Source organism: Chiloscyllium plagiosum, chromosome 31 (genome assembly GCF_004010195.1).
Source record: "Chiloscyllium plagiosum isolate BGI_BamShark_2017 chromosome 31, ASM401019v2, whole genome shotgun sequence".
NCBI classification, from domain to species: domain Eukaryota; kingdom Metazoa; phylum Chordata; class Chondrichthyes; order Orectolobiformes; family Hemiscylliidae; genus Chiloscyllium; species Chiloscyllium plagiosum.
This window is the reverse complement of record NC_057740.1, coordinates 16,006,016-16,027,175: the sequence shown is the minus strand read 5'-3', so window position 1 is coordinate 16,027,175 and position 21,160 is coordinate 16,006,016. Positions and strand designations below refer to the sequence as shown.

The window sequence follows — 21,160 nt, the reverse complement described above, 5'->3', positions numbered from 1 at the left end:
TGTAGCTTACTTTGAATGCATGCTCCAAGATGACATAATCTCCTTTTGAACCTGTGTCAACTTTAGAAGGTTATGCCTATAAGGGTGTTGCTTAATTGGAACAGCAACTCCTATATCTACATCATGCATAATTAGGTTAGTACTCCCCAGCTTATTTCCACTTAACTCCCCACATGATAGCAATAACTCTCAGGTCATTTTGATTTTTGCTGAAGGTAACTCTATTTATTTGTTGTGGTTCTGTTCACCGAGCTGGAAGTTTTTGTTGCAAACGTTTCGTCCCCTGGCTAGGCGACATCATCAGTGCTTGGGAGCCTCCTGCGAAGCGCTTCTTTGATGTTTCCTCCGGTGTTTATACTGGTCTGTCCCTGCCTGTTTGTCCTATATAGTGTTTAGTGCAGTCCTTGCATGGTATTTTGTACATTACATTAGTTTTGGTCATGTTTGTGACCAAAGGACCCGATACCCAACAAATACCTTTTGATGACACTGAGATTTTGAGTCCCCATCAAGTAGTTCACCTCACTTAATTTCCTTTTGGTTTGATAAGGTCCACTAAACTTTGCATTTAAAGGTTCGCCTATCACTGGAAGTAACACCAATACCTTATACCCAATAGCAAAATTGCACATTTTTGGTTTCTTATCTGCTTCCTGTTTCATTGTATGCTGTGATACTTTTAAATGCTATCTCGCTAACACCCCAGCTCTATTTAATCGTTCCCTAAAGTTTGACATATCGTCCAAATATATGGTCTCTGAATTCTGATTTACTAATTTCTCCTTAATCAATTTTAACGGTCTTCTCTCTTCATACTCAAAAATTAATTCAAATGGACTGAATTTGATCGATTCATTTGGCAAATGTCTGATCGCAAAAAGCACAAACAGAATTCCCATATTCAAATCATCTGGATAGTCTTGACTATAAGCCTTCAATGTGGTCTTTCATGTCTAATGACACTTTTCTAGTGCTCCCTGTGATTCTGGATGGTATGCAGTAGATTTGCATTATTTTGCTCCTAAGCTTGTTCATAAGTTTCTTGAATAATTTTGATTGTGAAGTTTGACCCTTGATCTTACTGTATCTGTATTGGTAGTCCATATCTAATGAAAAATTTGAATAATTCCTCTACAATCTCTTAGCTGTGATTGCATAATGGAATGGCCTCTGGAAACCTGGTCGACACATCCATTATTGTTAATACTGATTCCCACTTTTTGTTTGAGGTAGGGGACGCTGTGCAATCAATTAAGACTCTTGTAAAAAGTTCCTCAAATGCAGGAATAGATATTAAAAGTGCAGGTTTTTTAACTACCTGTGGTTTTCCAATTACCTGACATGTATGACACATCTGGCAAAATTCAGCTCCATCCTTGTGCAGTCCAGGCCAGTCCAGGCCTTGTTTCCCTCCCTCCTGAATGACCCCCAAATAGTAGCTCATGCACCGCTCTCAACTCTTCCTTTCTATACCCTACTGGCAATATGATTTGACAAATTTCTGCCCATTTCTCATCTGCCTGAATGTGTGGTCTCCATTTGCTCATTAAGACATCATTTTTAAGGTAGTAACATTCAGGGATACATTTGGATTCCTTTTCTGTGTGTGCCTTTTGATACAACTACTTTTAAATTTATCTTTCTGCTGTAACTCCAGTTAGTTTATCTGAACTAACGCTGTCTGCATTGTCATCTGTTTGCTCCTGCTTTATTTCAACTATCTAATTTAAACAGGGTCTCTGCTAATTCCACCTCAACTTTCTTATATGTACTCTTTGATCTCTCCTGTTATATCTTGTGACTTTGTGACCACGATACCACACAGTCAGGAAAAGTTCCAGGATATGTGTCCTGCAATAGTTCAGTTGCCTGAGTTTGCACTGGTTTTTCAATGACAGTAGGCAGCACTCCTACCAGTGAGTCAGTTATATCATTAGCAAGGACAAATTGTATTCCTGGAGCTGAGAGTTGTCCAGTACTCCTACCACAAATTCTCCACTCTTCTCTGGACACTCTAACTCACTTTACAGAATTGAGTGCTTTTTGTCTCACTGCATTCCCGTTACTAGTACCTTTTTTCTGGCAATAGTCCTTCATATCTTCTCTCTCAGCATCACAGACAGAGGATCCTGTGTCTCTTAATATTGTGACCTCTTTACCTGCTGCTTCTGGCCCATGCAAATAAACTTTACCTTTGCAGGCTTTTTTTCAAGATCTGGCACTTCCTCCTTAACCAACCTCCGACCAGCTTGCACATGCTGGTGCAGCTTTCTAGCCTCCACTGTGCTTTCTGTTACCACTCCAATAAAATTCACTAGTTTATCCTGATTTCTTTCATCTGGCTTCCCAATGCTTCTCCTTAACCTACCAACATTGATTTTCGGGTGACCTATTTTATTGTAGTGAAAACACCGGAGCTTTTTAACATCTGTCCCTTTTTAAAGGGTCTCCTTTTTCCCCTGTGGTAAGTTATCCTTGTTATGAAGATGTGAATGCACTGTATCTTTGCTAGTTAGAAGCTAGCAGAACTACATGACAGCACCAAGTGTTTTCAATAAGGTAACAATGTAACATTTGGTCAAACAACTCTAATAGCTGGGTTGCCTGGAAACAATAAAACAGATTTGAATTAGGCCAATCAATCAGTTTAAATTATACTCTGAAAAATACCAAATTTCAATCCAGTTTGAATTTAGTATAGTTACCTTAAAAGCCAATGACACAATCCAATGCTTTGGCGGATGTAAGGCTGGCGAAAATTGAGCAGTTGAGGAGAACTGCCAAGTCACCTGCATGTAAAAAGACTGCCCGATAAACAGCTCTCTTAAAGGTACATTTATCGATCATTAACCTGTGAAGCAGAAACCCCAAGAAGAAAAGACAGGAATACAGAAGAACCGAAAGCTGCCTGGTTTTGAGAAGTTTTGTTTTGGAAATCTTAATTGGAGTTTTTATCAGACCAGTATCGTAGAGGGGACAGTAAAAGATAAGTTACAGGAAGGAGTTGTAAATATTTGTTCGTTAATTATTCTGTTATACTTTAAGAAATAAAGTTGTTAATTTTTACGTTAAATAGTTCTTTGCCTCTTGAATTTTCAGATTACTGCGTGGGATAAATCTTGTGTTGCTGGTTTTAATTAAGCAGGATGGTTTACCCCATGTTGTAACAATCCTTTTTGATCTTCAGAGATCTATCTTTCCCTTTCCACATGAGGATTTCTCTTTTCCTCAATTTCTATCCCTCATGAATTGAAATTTGATTCTGGAAGCCAAACTTTGATTTATGGACCAGCTCATTAGCCATTTCAGCTGCTAATCTTGCCAGTTTAACTCTCTGCTCTTCCACATGAGTTCTCACTACTTCAGGAAGTGAAGTTTTGAACTCCTCCAAAATAATTGTCTCTCTGAGAGCGTCATAGGTTTGCTCTATTCTTAGATTCCTGAAACATTGTAGGCTTCTGGCACAAGCTCATATGCACTTAAGATAGCTTTTTTCACCCCCTCACTCCCCAGTTACCTCCTCTGATAGTGATGTGAATACCTCATTAGCTCTACCTACAAGTTTTTGTTTGGATCAACAAAACCCACATGGTCACTGGCCACTGCATTTGTTTAGCCATCTTTTTTCAAATGACATGAAAAAGGCTTCTACATCCTTCTCTTCAAATTTAGGCAATGCTTGAATATATTTAAACAGTTTCTCACCAGGTCTTTGACTACCATGGGTTTGCTCTTCCTCACTCTCTTCCTCACCAAGCTTATCTTCAGTTTTCATCTCCATTCTTTTAAGCTAACCTTCCTAAGTGCCAATTTCTGAAGTTCAAACTTTTTTCCTCTCTTCTGCTTTTAATTTAATTCAAACTTTTATTTCTGTCCTTTCCTTGTCTTTTGCCTCTGTTATGACATTGTGAGAAACAGAAATCACTCACAAATCAATCAATGAGACAAAGCCTTGGAAATAAGAACAATTTATTACAGCCTTGTAAGGACCGGACACTTCTGCAATCAAGCAGAAATGTGCGCCAAAACAGAGCATGTTAGCTTTCTTATTCAGTTTACAAGTTGTGGAATCACACCTCCCTTTTCCCATCCTATCATAAGCAGGTTACCTCACTTGTTAGTTATTTTCTTATCTGGCCATCCTGCTGTCCTTGTCTGCATTCTTTGTTCCTTGTTTGTTACAGCTTGTTCTTTAATCCAATTTCTCTTATCATACTATAAGCTTTATTGTGAAATGCCCCTGCTTCTTCTTTTTGTGGTCAACTACAACACTTTAAAGTTATTTCCTAGCTTAAAACTATTTTGTTTAAAAGACCCTCTATATTCATTAAAGTCTTAGCCTTAAATATGCTACATGCTACAAGAATTCTGCGACCGTTTGTATAATGTTCCCCTTCCCTTCCCCCCACAACACCCCCTCCCCCACCTGCAAAAACAACATTTCTAATCTCCCACAATTCCCCTTTTTTTTAAAACTGTTGTTTCTGCACTTATTAAGTCTCCTTAAATTCATTTTCTTATGTTCTGCCCTCTTACACCTTTTGGCGATGGGGTTCACAGTCTTACATTTTACATATGTGTTGTTCGTCCCTCGAACTCTGGAAGCATTCTTTGACTTTCTCTTTGTTGCATATCACCTGCTGATTGTAAAAGCATCTGATGATTTATTTGGGTTCCTTCCCCAAGGGGTATCATCAGTCGGCTCGTTACCCATTTTAGGACATTGAACCCTATCACCAGACCCACTAATATCAATAATCCATAGATAGTCAGATTGACTAACCCCCTTCCCCAATTAGTGCACAGGTACCACCTTTCTCTGCCAGAATATAATCTAGAGCCATCTTGTTCTGAAAAGTCGTTAGCCTAGTGGCAATCATTTCAGTCGTTATGTCTGCTACTTGGGATTGGTTTCGGCCAACGCATCAGCAGTATTGTTGGCCAACTCTTCCAGGGAAGCCGCCAACTTTTGTATTTCTACTCCTGCTCGAGTGGTCCCATACATAAGTATCAAAGTCCAGAGGAGGCGATCTCTTTCGGTTACTTTCCGGGTTACTCGCCTTCCTCCCTGTTTATTCCGAGGTATTTTTGGGGCTCTCTTTAGCAGCCTCAAGTGGGGAATTATATAGGCGAGGTAGCAGCAGCCACTCCAACCTTTCTAGTTTTGAGATAGTGTCTGAACAGGATTGTCCCAGCACCCATTCCCGTTACATCCGCCAATCCAAACGTACTTCTTGCCGGGGATAAATGGATAGGCCTTCTGGCCGCATACCCAATATGTTCTGTTTAATATTTGGGGAATGGTCGTGGCAGTGGCTTGGCTTGGCTGGTGTAGACACAAGATGATTTTCCTAATCGGAAGGGTTCGGTATCATTCTGATTACAGAAACAAGTGGTATTTACTGCTCCTTTCGGTGGGGAAACTCTAAAGCCATTTTTAGCACCCAGAGTTTTCGGGGCTGGTCGAGGAACCACCCCGCAAAGTTATAATTACCCCTTTCAAATCTCCAAGTTTTATCATTTGTGCCCGAGTCAAATTGTTGCACATCGTACACTTCTCTTTTGATAAGTGGTATTACCATGAGAGGAATTCCGATTCCCCATGGTGTGGGATCTCCACACATACCCAACAGTCAGTATGCCCCTTTAGTTTAGCATAATTTTGACATAAAGTGGTAAAATGATTTTTCCCACCCCCCCTTGGCAGCTAGTGCCAATATTATCGTGACAATATAAAGCTGACCACTCATTTCAGCTCACAATCATATCTGTCTATTCCCTAACCCTTTAAATACCAGGGAGGAGTGAGTCCATGCAACACTTACAATTGTTTTGGGATACAGTTTTTTTAACCAATACTTAATAGTCTCTTATCTCAGTCCATTCTTTTTGCTCAGTTTGATTTTCAGAGGGTTGTCTGTAAGATGTGCTTGCCACTCTGCCGAGGGGAAGAGCCTCCACGGGGCCCTTAACACGAGTGTAATGACTCCACCCTTTTTTAGCAGTTCGGATGGCTGTTTCAGTAGTCAGGAGGGTTAGGAACGGTCCCTCCCAGCTTGGGTGCAGTTTGGTATCTTTTTAGGTCTTTATCAGGACCCAATCACCCGGTCGTATCTGATGTACTGCAAACTCAAGTGGAGGTGTCTGGGTCAACAGACCCTTCTTCCTAAGGACAGACAAAGAAGAGCCGAGCGCCACAATATAGTTCTTTAAAAACTTATCATTGAACTCTACAGTTGGTAATTGTCCTGTCACTTCCTCATCATTTCCTCTAATTAGGGTTGGCTTAAAAATAGGCACCAAGAATTCCTCACCTTTTACTCCGGAAACCCTGAGATTCTTGTTAGTCAATTTAACACCGGTAGGTCTAAAACTTAGGGATGACCGTGCCGTTCCCGTGTCCACCAAAAATACTGTCTCCTCCCCTTCAGGTCCCACCTTTAAATTTATCAAGGGTTCCCGGAGGGTCTCAGGAGGAAGGAACCCCTGACTCCCCTAATCTTCATCTAAAGTCATTAGGGAAACGGCTTCCCTTTCTCGTGCTAATTCCGGGCATTCCCGTTTAAAATGCCCCACTTTCCCGCAATGGTAACACCCTGCCTGTTGCCTCCTTTCCCGGGTATCCGACCTTTGTCTTTCGTGTCCTCCCCTATCCTTCCTGTTATCCCCTGATCCCAGTCTCCTTTTTTGTTATTTCTTCTACTGCCTCCACCATCATTTTGGCGTTCTGTTTCTGATTCTCGTCTTCCCTTTTCACATACACTTTCTGTGCCTCACATAACAGTTCTTCCATCTGTCTTTCACTCCATCCATCTAATTTCTGTAATTTCTTTTGTATGTAAGACCATGATTTAGTTACAAACTGGACCTTTAAGAGTCCCTGTGCTATCTGATTATCGGGATCCATTCCCAAATACTTCCTTGTGGCCTCCTTGAGCCTTTTAAGAAATGCAGAAGGGGTGCATTTAAGAAATCCTTCTCTTGTTGTACTTCAGAGGCCTTAACAAAGTTTTGTGATCTAAGTGCCGCCTCTTTAATTCCTAGTATTACCGTTTCTCGTAGATCCCGCATTGACTCCCTACCTTCTCTGTCAATATTTTCCCAATGAGGGTCAACATTTGGGAATTTCTGTTCTGCTGGGGCCCCTTCTTCCCCAACTGGGTGTTTCTTTTCCCATTCCTATAAAGCCGCTCTCCTAATCATATCTCGTTCTTCCCCTGAAAATAACGTTCCTAAAATTGCCATCAGTTCTCCCCAGGTATATAATTAGGCCCTAGGAATTGCTCTAATTGTTCGGCTAGTCCAACCGGATCCTCTATTAAACTTTTCATTTCCTTTTTAAAGACCCTAACTTCACTGCTAGTTCAGGGAGCATTTACATATTTGATTGTACTTTCTCCAATCGGAACCTCTCGTAAGAGATATAATTTTACATTTTCCATTATCTCTGCCCCTCCTTTACGTGTGATGGCTCGAGTGATTCTGAGCGCCCTAGGTTCTGCATCTTTTAGTTCAGAGTCCATTCCCCTTTCTGTGTCTGGACTCGGTTTTACTTCAGGAGCTGTAGGCTCACTCCGGGGAGTAGTATATGGGGCGGCAAACACGTTAAGGGATCCCATTGTGGTTTCCCTTTTTCATTCTTTCTTTTTTTTCCTGATTCCTCCGTATTCATGGGACATAATTTTACTCCTGCGCTCCCTATCCAACAAGCCACATATTCTGACTCTTCTTGACTGTATGTTTCTTTCCGATTGACGTATATATTTAGATCTTGGCACAGGCAATCATCTTCGGACCCATATTTGGGCCAAAAAAAAAATACCAGGCGCCTTAATACTTTCTCTAGTCCAAACGAAACAATAGTTTATCATTTTAGCCTAATCTTTCTCCCGCATCCGGGAGTTGTGTTCCCAATTACCCAACATTTTCCCCAAAGAACTGTCGGGCGGAATATATTCCCCTTTAACGTTATTTACAGATCGATCGTTACACAGGCAACTCTCCGTGCCTCCCATTGTTGCTAATTTAATTAACCTTAATGAGGTCCGGTGTCACCTTCTTCCACACCCCTTTCAGGGTCCTGACTAGACACCTTACTCATCCAATTAATCTGACCAATTATATGCTTTTTTTGAGACTTCAACTGTTCTCCATAAATCACTTTTATGTAAGGCACACACACACACACGCACCGTGTCTCACAGACACTTTGAGCTTCCCACACGACTCCTCTAGCTTTGAATATTTTTATATATCGCCAATTCCCCGTACTTTCGTATGTCCCGACCACCAAGGCAATACTTAAAGGTCTCTTTTCTTACCTTGGTCTGTGCACAGAGTTACCTGGTCATTTCGATGCGCCCCGTCCCGTGGCAATTCCTGCAGCAAATACCACTGCCCCTGGTTGCCCGGATATATCCTTTAAGATCTTTCCCTACCCGGGTCTTGTGCACAAGAGTTGCCCAACCGAATCCGCCGCGTCTGCCCGCTTTGTTTCCAGGGTCTCCCAGTCTGGATCGTACTCGCCCAAACCGTGAACGGCAAACAAGGGAGTCGGAGATCACCAAAATCGGCGAGGTGCACCTCCTCCGTCGTCCCAAAAGTGTCGAGCAGTCGGAGTTTTGGATCCCGGAATGAGGCCCCCAATTGTGAGAAACAGAACTCACTCACAAATCAATCAGCCTGAGACAAAGCCTTGGAAACAAGAACAATTTATTACAGCCTTGCAAGGACCGGACGCTTCTGCAATCAAGCAGAAATGTGCACCAAAACAGAGCATGTTAGCTTTCTTATTCAGTTTGCAAGTTGCGGAATCATGCCACCCTTTTCCCATCCGATTACCTCACTTGTTAGTTATTTTCTTATCTGGCCATCCTGCTGTCCTTGTCTGCATTCTTTGTTCCTTGTTTGTTACAGCTTGTTCTTTTATTCAGTTTCTCTTATCATACTATAAGCTTTATTGTGAAATGCCCCTGCTTCTTCTTTTTGTGGTCAACTACAACACTTTAAAGTTATTTCCTAGCTTAAAACTATTTTCTTAAAAAGACTCTCTATATTCATTAAAGTCTTAGCTTTAAGTATGCTACATGCTACATGCTATACAAGAATTCTGCGACCGTTTGTATAATGTTCCCCTTCCCTTCCCCCCACTACACCCCCTCTCCCACCTGCAAAAACAACATTTCTAATCTCCCACAACATGGGGTAAGCACCTCTGCTAATTTAAACCAGACTCACAGAAAAGCTTATCTTTCCTCATAATCTGTAAATGTATGAGTGACAAAGAACTACCAAATCTCGCTAATTAAAGGAAAAAAACAATTTATTCTTTGCTTCAATAAAAGACAATGTTAAACAACTATCCACACTGTCACCTCTTTTTGTCCTAACTATTTATCTACCTTCCACTCTGCAACACTTTACTGAATCCATTTAAAACCCCCTAGATTTGGTTTTACAGAAAGTTCAAATTTCAAAACCAGTCAGCCGCATTGATTCTCCTCTCTATCTTCCTCTATGGATTTTTTGGGGTCTTTTCTTCAGTCTTCTGCACTGATTTCATATGAACAGGTATCTTTCAGAGAGCAGTTCTGTAGGCAGTCTATGCTTGTTGGTGCTCTTTGCCGCTCTGGCTAACTGTTCAAAATATCTGATTTTTACACCCCAAAACATTGGATCATCTCATTGGTTTGATGTTGTCAAAACAGTAACATTCAAATTCGATTGGATTTTGGTATCTAGTGGCATAATTTTTAAACTGGCCAAATTCAAGTTTGTTTACCATGTCATCTCAGCTCAGCCAGTTGTTTCACAGCCAAATATTACATTTAAAGTTTTCAGCACACAATGCCTAAGTTCTTGCCAGCTTTAGCTCTCTTAAAGATACATATACACCTATACAACACCTCTAACTCAAGCTGCTTCATTTTCAATTGAACTTTAGCCATCTCTAAAGATTCTGATGGTGTTTCCAGCAAACTTAAATGCTGAGCGAATGCTGTAATTAGCCCTCCCTTCCTCACAGAAGGAGGCAGCTCCAACTCCAGCTTGCCTGCCAATTCCTGCAGCTTGGCCTTAACCACCTTTTGTAAAACCCCCAAGGTCAAGGTAACTTATTCCACCCCCAGAAAACTATTGTGACTGAAAGAGTCATTGCTATCCCAAGCACTGTTTAAACCAACCAAATCAACGCCTGGAATAAAAGACACTAACACTTACCACTCCCTGTCTTCGAGTCCAATAACTCTAATCCAAATTTGGAACTACAAACAAATCCCACAAAGAACCCACAATTTTTTATGGACCAGGCCAGGCACCTCAAAACATTTCAAGAAGGTAGCCCAGATCCTAATTTTGCTATTTGATTTTAAGCAAATGTACAGTGGCTATTCTAAGAGATAATCAGCTGGTCAGACTGTTTTAAATAAAACAGAATTTAATTACAGGATTATTGAATGAAACAAAGGAGTACAGAATATCAAATAATTTATCCTATCCGAAAACCCATCAGACTATCCCAACATAATGATGCCATTCCAAAATACTTGCAACAATCCCTAAAACATCCCTTGGCACAAAAGGTAAAATGAAACACAGGAATGAAGTCACAGAGAGAGGGTCCAGCAGCCTTCATACACACTGCTGCATTAAATCCTAAACCAACGAAGAAAAACTGAGCTGTGAGAATTGGCCACTCCCCTTTCATTATATATTTTTAAAATTTGAAAGCCTTTTGCCTGAGGCAGTATCTGTTAGCTGTAAACAAATTGGCCCTAAAATCCATCCACCCTCAGACTTTTCAGGACCTGTGTTGTTTACAACCTCTCGTTAAAAAAAACCAAGACAACCTAACCCTGTTAAAGGAATGGCGTCATCACAAATGAATGAAACATGCCAGCCACTGATTGAAACTGTATTCTCAAAATAGGGTAAAAACTACAAGAGTGACTGACTCTTAATTTTTATGTGCCTTTCTTCTTTCATGATGATTTGGCTTACGTATTTGCACTATGTAATGGTAGTTGAGGGCATTATCAATAATGGATAATTTGTTCTTTTCATCTGTCAAGAAATTGTATCCAGTAATTGCCCATTACGTTAAAAGCATAAAGTTAACTGTTTACAGAGAACAGATGGAGGTGCACATGGCAGCTTTCAGACGACAGTGATTCCACCTCTAAATTTAGAGAATGTGCAAAGTTGACAAGTTCAAAGAACACGAGTGTGAAGAACAAAAGGGCTTTCTCACACATGAATTTGAGGAATCATCAGAACCGGTGTTCGAGTGTTCACATTGGAAGCAGTCAAGCCATGGCTTTACAGCTTTTAAAATTGCCTTTCCCAATTACATCCTGTACATACATAGGTACAAATCTTTTGAGTAATATAATTTGTTGAGTAATGCTTTTGTTAGTCTTCCTGCCAAATGGACAATAGTCATCAACAGTGCTAACAAGTGGCACTTGAAAGAGAATTGGCTCACTAACGCTCAGTCAAGATTCCACCAAGGCTGCTCCAATTCATGACCTTATTACAGTCTTGGTCCAAATATGGACAAAAAGGCAGAGCTCCAGAGATAAAGTGAGAGTGATCGTCTTTGGCATAAAGGCAAAATTTGACTAGGTATGGCATCAAGGAGCCCAAGTGAAACTGTGAAATCCATGGGAACTGGGTGAAATTCCCTGGGTTGGAGTCCTACCTAGCACAAAGATACTGCAATTGCACTGGAATGATCAACCTCATCCAATGTCATCACTGTAAGAATTACTCAGGGTAATATCCTAGACCCAGCTGCCTTCAGCTGGTTCAGTTGCAGGTAGATAGGATAGTGAAGAAGGCATTTAGTATGCTTGCCTTTATTGGTCAGTGCATTGAGTATAGAAGTTGGGAGGTCATGTGGCTGTACAGGATATTGATTATGCCACTTTTAGAATACTGTATGCAATTCTGGTCTTGCTGCTATAGGAAGAATGTTGTGAAACAAGGATGTTGCCAGGGTTGGAGAGTTTAAGCTATAGAGAGAGGCTGAATAGGCGGGTCTGTTTTCTCTGGAGAGTTGGAGGCTGAGGGGTGACCTTAGAAATTTGTAAGAACATGAGGGGCATGGATAGGGTGAATACCCCAGGTGGGGAAGTCCAAAACTGGAGTGCATAAATTTTAAGGTGAGAGGAGAAAGATTTAAAAGGGATAAAAGGGGCCAAATGCTGGCAAATGGGACTAGATTAATTTAGGATATCTGGTTGGCATGGACAAGTTGAACCAAAGGGTCTGTTTCTATGCTGCGTGACTCTGATCTTTTCTCTGTCAAAATTCTTACATGAATGTCCTTTTCAGGGAGAAAATCTGCCATCCTTTAGAAAATCTGGTCTATATATGTTTCCAGACCCACAGCAATGTGGTTTACTTCTAACTGCCTTCTATGCAGTTAGGGATGGCCAATAAGTGCTGGTCTAGCCAGCGATGTCATTATCCCTTGAATGATTTTTTTAAAAAAAAGTCAGAGGTGGGTATGTTTGTTAATGACTGTACAATGTTGAGGAGCATTTACAACACTTCATATACGGAAGCAGTTTGTGCCTCTATGTAGCAGGACCTTGGCAATATGTAGGCCTGGGCTGATAATTAGCAATTAACATCATTGCCATACAATTTGTCAGCAATAGCCATCTTCACCAAGAGAGAATCTAACTAGATCCCTTGATATGCAACACTTGCCATCACTGAGTTTATCAACATCCTGGGGTTTACAATTGGTAAAAATCGGAACTAGATCAGCAATATAAATAGTGTAGCTACAAGAAAAGGCCAGTGGCTTGGAATTCAGTGGCAAGTTATATCCCTTATCCCCCTAATGCTTGTTCACCATCTACAAGATACTACTCAGGAATATGATGGAATGTGCTCCACTTACCTGGATGATCTACTTGCAGCAATGTGAGAAGCTTGATACCATTTACCAACTTCAGCATTTATTCCCTTAACCACAAACACATGATGGCAGCATTTTGTATCATCCGCAAGATGTACTGCAGCAAATCACCAAGCATCAAAATGACAACAGCTTCTGAACCCACAGTTATACCAGCTATAAGAATAAGGGTGAGCGATGGATGGGAACACAACTATCTGGAGGTTCCCCTTCAAGCCACACACCATCTAGACTTACAGCAATATTGCTATTCCCTCATTGTTGCTTGGTCAAAATCATGGAACTACCTTCTAATAGGTGTTCCTACACCCAAGGACTGCTACGGTTCAAGAAGTCAGCTTCGCACTATTTTCTCAAGGGCAGTTATGGATGGGTAGTAAATGTTAGCCTAGTCAGTAATGCCCACATCCCATTAACAGTTGAGTAAAACAAGAGTTTGTATTAATTTTACACTGGGAAATAAATTAAAATTAACATTGGTTAGTCATTATAGACAGCTACAGAAAAGGTATTCCCCATTGACACCACTTAAAATTCTACATCTCATTTACCAATTATACCACACTCTGAACAGAGATGTGTTCTTAAAGTTTAAAGCTGTTCTTGGCTTCAACAGAATTTCTTCTCTCTGCTCCATTAGGGTGAATCTTTTATTGTTCTTTAAAACACATCCCTTCAGTCACTGAATCTTATGCATGTAATCAAATGAACCTATAGTAAGAACACACTTTGTGGTGACTCATTGGTCTTTAAACCTCCAAAAGCCCAACTTCCTCAAACAGGGAACCTGCCCATAATAGCAGCTGTTTGATGATTAACACACAAAACATATCCTCTTACACCATGTGGTATAGTGGTTAGCACTGCTGCCTCACAACGCCAGAGACCCGGGTTCAATTCTCGCTTCAGGCAACTGTCTGTGTGGAGTTCGCACATTCTTCCCGTGTCTGCGTGGGTTTCCTCCCACAGTCCAAAGATGTGCAGATTAGGTGATTGGGCAATGCTAAATTGCCCGTTGTGTTAGGTGAAGGGATAAATGTGGGGGAATGGATCCAAGTGGGTTGCTCTTCGGAGGGTCAGTGTGGACTTGTTGGGCCAAAGGGCCTGTTTTCACACTAAGTAATCTAATCTAATCTAACTAGTGAATTGCAATCCTTAAACAACATGATGTTCAGCTTGGTCTGGAGCTGATTGTGTATCAAGATTTATAGCAGTATGTTCAACATTGCACAATTTGTTGATTGTGAACAAACAGTCTTTGCTGTCACCTATAGGGTCAGAAGCAGAGGAGAATGGGAGCAGGAGCTACAATACAAAATGTAGGAGCATTTATTGACATTAAGTGTAATCTCAACTAGTGTTAGCATAATCTCAACCCTCTCACAAACAGTCCTAAATTCCTTTCCTACTTCTTGTCACTGCCTATGCATGTTAGATGTTAGCCTTAATCCAACAACACAATTAAAATCATCAGCAAATGCACATTTGAATCCAATTTTACAAATTCCTTGAAAAAGCTATGGACCTACAGGTCCTGGACTCAAGTTTCATTATCTTGGCCTGCTGACCAAGGCAGTAGTCTTGGCTGGCTTGCTGATCAACAGCAGCAGGGCAATCATAAAATGACAAGAACAGGAACAGAAAAGCTACATCCTGAGACAGAGAATAAGAGGATCTTGTCCCTTTTGTTCATGACATTCTCCCTTGGTAATGTCTTAGTCCTTTTGCTGGCTTGTTTAGAGCAGATTGATACACAGCCATAGCTGCTGCTTTGAACAGTGGTATCCAGGGCATGATGGTTCCAGTCGGTATTTGGATGACAGCATAGTGTTATAGAGTGGTACAGCACAGAAATAGACTCTTTGGTCCAACTCCTCCATGCTGACCAGATAATCTGAATTAATCTAGTCCCATTTCCCAATATTTGGCCCATATCCCTCTAAATCCTTGTATTCACACACCTAGATGCCTATTAAATATCGTAATTGTACCAGCCTCTACCACTTCCACTGGCTGTTTATTCCATACACACAACACCCTCTGCATGAAAAAGTTGCCCTTTAGATCCCTTTTAAAACTTTCTCCTCTCACCTTAAATCAAGCCCTCCAGTTTTGGGCTCACTCACCCCAGGGAAAAGCCCTTAACTATTATGTCCATGATTTTGTAAACTTCCATAAGATCACCCTTCAGTCTCCCATACTCCAATGAAAATAGCCCAAACCTATTCAGCTCCTCCCTGTCGCTCAAACTCTTCAACCCTGGCAACAACCTTGTAATTTTTTTCTGAATCCTTTCAAGTTTAACAACATCCTTTCTGTAGCAGCTGTATTCAGACTTTTAATTAAAGTAATTTGTGGTACAATTGAAATAGTGATGTTAGTTACCAGAGACTTGACTATTGTGGCAGGTGACATTATATGTTGTAAAGGACGGGGCCCCAAGCTTCAAGGCACTGTGAATTGGAAATGGGATCCTTCATGGTCTTTGAAGTTGTGAGAATGTTCTTTGGCAGGCTTTCCGGTCTACAAAGTAATGGTTGTATGCATCCATCAAGTAGAAGTCGCACAGTGGTCAATGCCAGAAGAGCACTTCCATGAAAATGGATACAGTGCGTAAAGATGTTTAACAATCTGAAGGAAGTTCTCAAGGAAAGCAAGTTCAGTGTTGGCTCATGACAGCCCTCATCTGACTGTGTTGCACCATAATTAGGACATGACCTTGGTCTGTGGTATCTGCACTATCCTTTCCCCCTCTCCTAGACATTGCTCAATTGTGTATTGCCTCAACGTGGGCAGATAGCTACATTGTGATTCTTCCTATACTGATCAGTCCTCAGTGTATATTAAAACACGTTAATGCAGTTCTCTTCTTTCTGTACTTACCTTCTGTTCCCTGATGGTGCACTACTTTTATCTGCAAGAAAGAGTCAAGTGACATATTTGGATAAAGTGGCAGTCATGATTGAATAGTTGCCAGTGTGTGCTGGGGAAAGGCTTGCATTAATATAATGTGAGTGATGATAAGCTGAACCAAATGAATAGTTGTGCAGTCAATAAGATGCCTGGTGTAGTTATAGAATATACTATTTGAACATTAAACTCGCTTTCCTTGAGAACTTTCTTTAGATTGTTAAACATCTACATACACTATATCCATTTTTTTGCAAGTGCTCTGCTGGTGTTGACCTCTGCTACTTCTACCTACTCTCTCCTGCCTCCTGAGAATTTCATCTGCAGAATTTTCTGCTCTCCTGCAAGTGCAGCCTAACTCTCCTCTCCATTTATTGCAACAAGACATCTAGCACATTACTGAAAAACCTAAATGGATGCCCCCATGAAAGTTTAACTATTTTTCAATCTATCACAGCACAAAATTCAATTCTCAATAGATTTCCATCATTTCTTGCAACCATGGTTTACTACCTTTCCAGTGACACAGACTGTTTAAAGTAGGGATAACCACCTGTGATATTTGGCCAAGGAACAGCTTGCATAGTGTTAGCTACCTCAACAATCTTTAAAAGCAGAAGGTAGTACAAATTTGACAAGAGTACTATTTTTGTATAAACTGGGCCCTATTCCTCAAACAAAGGAATGATTTGTTTGAGGCTTTTAAGATTTTGAAAAGCTTGCCAAAATAGCTGAGGGGGTTGGGGTTGGATGAGTCTACAACAAGGGGATGTATGCTTAAAGTTAAAATCATACTTTTATGAGGGAGTTCTATGAAGCACATCTTCATTCAGAGAGCATTAGAATTTTGGAACCCATCAACCAAATGCAGACTGATAATTTAAATCTGAGAAATGGTGGAGCTGAGTAGAAAGTTTGAATAGGCTCATCCTATTCTTTTAGGCGAAAGTGAGGACTGCAGATGCTGGAGATTAGAGTCAAGATTAGAGTGGTACTGGAAAAGCACAGCAGATCAGGCAGCATCCGAGGACCAGGAAAATCGACGTTTTGGGCAGGAGCCCTTCATCATTCTTGATGAAGGGCTTCTGCCTGAAACGTCAATTTTCCTGCTCCTCCAATGCTGCCTGATCTCCTGTGCTTTTCCAGCACCACTCTAATTTTGATTCATTCTGTTCTTTTGGCCAGCGTAATCTAAGACTGACTTTGGTCTGCATTCTTCACTCAATTGTGAGTTCTCTCAGAGTGGTTTAATCACAGTCACCCTTCCCCCACCCACCATTTACACTTTTCACCAAATAACCTCTGGCAGCATCCAAGATGTGCTCATTGTTACAACCTTTGTAAAAGCAGGTATGTGGAGAATGGAAGGGAAGGAGTGACAATATTGAAAGCAAATGTGGCAGAGATATAAATTAGAATTTGTAGGTAATTAACAGGCTGACAATGTATTTGAACCTTTGTTATTTGACAAAATGAGCACAATTCTTTCAGTGGATGCCAGCGAGATTTCACCTGCTCACAAGAAATATTTTGTGGTTGTCAAACTTGTGCACACAACTTGTGCTCTTTGTTGCCTTCTGTTCTGTGTTCAAATCAAAGTATCACATTTACTTTATAAACTGTTTAGCTGGAAGTATCTTTTCAGAATCTGATGGCATCAATGTTTAATGCAACGCAAATTGATAATTGGCCCAAGAGGTAAGCTCCCCCTAACTAAAGAGTTATTTAAACTCAATGAAATCAGAAACATTAAATTGCAATATTATACTAGCACAATACTTTGGAAGTGAAACTAAACAAACAGTCATTTCTCTTTGGGGGGAGCACAGTATTTTTGTCATCCTTTCAATAAAGAGTTTTTTAAAAGTAGAGAATGTAAGAAGAAAATTATGTTTTATAGTTTTGTGCAGTTGTTTAAATTCTATAATCTACCAATACCACGGAACCTGCTAGAGGTTGTTTCCCCTTATGGAAAGCATGACTAAAGGGTATAATCTCAGAGTAAGGCTGAAATAGACAGACTTTTACTGTAAAGGAATCAAAAGTTATAGAAAAACAGCAGGCAAGTGGAGGTAAGGATGATCAGATCAGCCATGATCTCGTTGAATGGCCTATTTCTGCTTCTATATCTTAGGGATATTTGTACTTTGTAAACTGCAATTCTAAATTTACAAAATTTCAGTTGGCTCATGCTCTTTTTGGTTTCACTGTGCGCAGTCATTATCATAATATAAACTGGTAGTTTAGTCATTATCTTTCTTTTTATACAGAGTGGAAATAATAAATTAACAGCAGCAGTATTCGTGGAGGAGCATGTTGTGATGCTAATTGGTAACAGTGTTTTCAGCTATCATCCAAAGCAAAAGTCCTGGATTCTTGCAGAAGGTAGGCTCTGTTAAATGCATTACCTTGCCCAGATTGTTGATTGATTAATTTATAAACTAAGCTGAGGCACAAAGCAGGTAGAATCACTTTTGCCATCTCTTAACTGAATTGTTGGGATAATCAATGATATTGAAATTAATAGAACTGAATGCTAGTTGAGAAGCCTAATGTATGAATAATGTGACATAGCTTGTTTTGTGCTCTGCCTGAATTCAATTTTATCCTAACTACTTTTAATAAAATTAAACAATTCTATGTGCTAAAAACACCAAAATAATTTCAAATGTAAACATTTTTCAGCTCATTTTAAAAAAATGAAATCCATAAAGCACCCTGAAGATTTAAGATATTTATTTAAGATATATCCACAAAATCTAGTCTGACGTACACAGCATTTGCTAAAAACTACATATTTTTCCTAGGACTCCTCTTGAGGTACTCTCAGAGCTATGTTTTGATTTTGGGTGGCAACCTTTTGATTTTCAGAGACTCCTTTTCACTCACCAACTCCTTATTAGGTGCTGCCGTCTTTTAGTTGCATTAACTTCTCTATTTGTGCTGACATATGGACATTTGGGTTTGTGCAGACATATGTTATAGACCAGACCAAACCCTCAGAAGGCATTAAGAGGATAGCCCAAATTCTAATGTTTTCTTGTTTAAAAGACAAGTGTCACGTGTGTTCTGCATGCAAATCGAATGGTCAAATTACCAGATTTGAAGCAAAACAAACTTTATTCATACATTATAGTTAAAACACAAGAAAAAAAAAATTAGAATAATTAACTCTATTGGAAAGCTTAATGGAATAATAGATTATTTAACTATTAAACAATAACTGTTCTAATATAGTAACATCTCTTCAACACACTCCTGGCAAAGGCAAATTCAGCAAAATAGATGTCTGCCGGTAATTCTCTAGTCCAGGAAGAAGAAAAAAAAATCAGATGAAAACTCAGAGAGGTGGAGAAAGAGTAGCAGGGAGTGTGTACTGCAACCTCCAAACCCAGCAGCAACTGCTACTGAAAAACTAAAACTGAATATCCTGCCTGTGGGGAACTTGACTCCACCCATTCAGGCTGCTTCTATTGTTCCAACTTTTTAAATAAAAAAGGCCCCACAAGCTGTTTATTGAATTCATTAGACAGCTTTTCACCTCTGTCATAAAACCTCTCTTCAAAAAAAATACAAAATAGAGCTCTTAAAGCTGGTTGGGTTAATCTGCCCATAGCATTTTGAATGTCATTTAATAATTGATTCATGCTTTGCTGTTGTTGAATGACTTAATTCTGATACTTAGCATCATCCATTAATTGCAAAATATTTGCAGTGGAAACTAGAATGAAACTGAGATGGCTAAAACAACTGTCTTCACTTGAAAAACTTAAAATATTTTGCAATTCTTTTAAAGGTATAAAGCTTGATGTAGATGGGATTTCAAGCTATCAATGCTGTATCAGTCAAGAACCTTTTTGTAAGGTATGTACTTGATAAAGGCCAACTCACTTTTTAGCTTAATGACATTGTTTCTAAGTATACAACGTAAATTACATATCTTAAGCAATATAACTTGCAATTATAAAATAGGTGTTATATAGTTAAACATTCCTAGGCACTTCACAGGAACACTATAAAAGGGAGAACAGTGGATATTAGTTGCTGCACCGTAGCAGGTTTTGGAGATAATGGTTGATGAGGCCAGAAAGGAATTTAAAAATGCGGAAGCACCTTCAACAATTTTTAGCTGGAAGCCTGACTGGATTACTCATCCTAGTCTTCGTCGAAGGTCCTCAGCATCCTAGTGGTTGAAGGAACTGCATACTGCAAAGGCTATGGGCCTTGACAACATGTGCCTCAGACCTAGCTTTGGCCCTACCCAATCTGCTTCAATTGCAACTCTAGCATTTACCTAACAACATGGAAAATTGCATGGAAATGTTCTAAAAGCAGCACAAATCTAACCCCAGGAAATTACAATCCTATTAGTCTACTTTCAAACATCAGCAAAGTGATCGAAGTGGTCATCAAAAGCAAATTGCACTTGCACAGCAGAAACCTACTACTGAAACTCAGTTGGATTTTGCAAGGACCCATCTGCTCTTGTCCTCATTACAGCATTGATCAGAACAAGAGTTTCTGCAAGCATTTTAAAAAATAACTAAAATGGGAATTAGTCCTGTAGAGACCATGCATAATGGGAAATCAGGAAATTATGGAAGTGTTGAACATACGTTGTGGGTAGAATCTTCCCAGTCCCTGGATAACATGGGCTATGGTGAGAATGTTCACAAAATTGTGTGAGATGGCTAGTTGAGGACGGGAAAAATTTCTGGCTGTAACAGCTGCTCCTTTTTTTGAGGTATTTTAGGTGCTTTCCTCGAATTCCAGGAGCAGCACTTACTGTTTTATATGCTGTTGCATTGTTTTGGAAGGTTGGGAAAAAAAGTCAAAACAACAGCAGTTTTAAAAGGGAGAAGAGCAGACAAAGGAAGCACATGGTGAGGACAGTGCAGGAGAGAGAGAGAGAACCTGCACAGTTACTGCTTTTGCTGTTTTGAATTCATGTATCGCTAGACATCGGAGTGCGTCTGGGAAAATTAACAAACAGTGAAATTCACAACTAATCTTGGAGGAACCTGTTTGGGCGAAGTTCACAATACAGAATCAGATAAGTTAATCGTTCTTTTAAGTGTGTCCAACACAGAGGCTGCAGTAGTGATTAGAGTGGGTTCTGTCTTGATTATATGTTTTGGAGATATGTCTCTTGATTAAACTTAAAATATAAGCCATAACTATTAATTTAACCTGGGGCAGTGTTTTGTAGAGGAATAAGACGGTGTTATTTTCTGGGTCTGTAGATTGTGAAGAAGCAAAAATGGCCTTTAGTACAGTGATATGTACTTCTTGTCAGATGTGGGAGTTTAAAGAGAGTTTAAG

General features: G+C 40.0%; 1 protein-coding gene across 1 annotated transcript in view; it reads left to right on the top strand.

The window, feature by feature from the left end:
• LOC122565549 overlaps positions 1 to 21,160 on the top strand; it is a 121,549-nt gene that overhangs the window by 21,913 nt on the left and 78,476 nt on the right. Inside the window, exons 3-4 of the mRNA XM_043721602.1 lie at positions 18,109 to 18,223; positions 19,635 to 19,702. Of these exons, the coding sequence (XP_043577537.1) occupies positions 18,109 to 18,223; positions 19,635 to 19,702 (183 nt within the window). The remainder of the gene's footprint in view (positions 1 to 18,108; positions 18,224 to 19,634; positions 19,703 to 21,160) is intronic.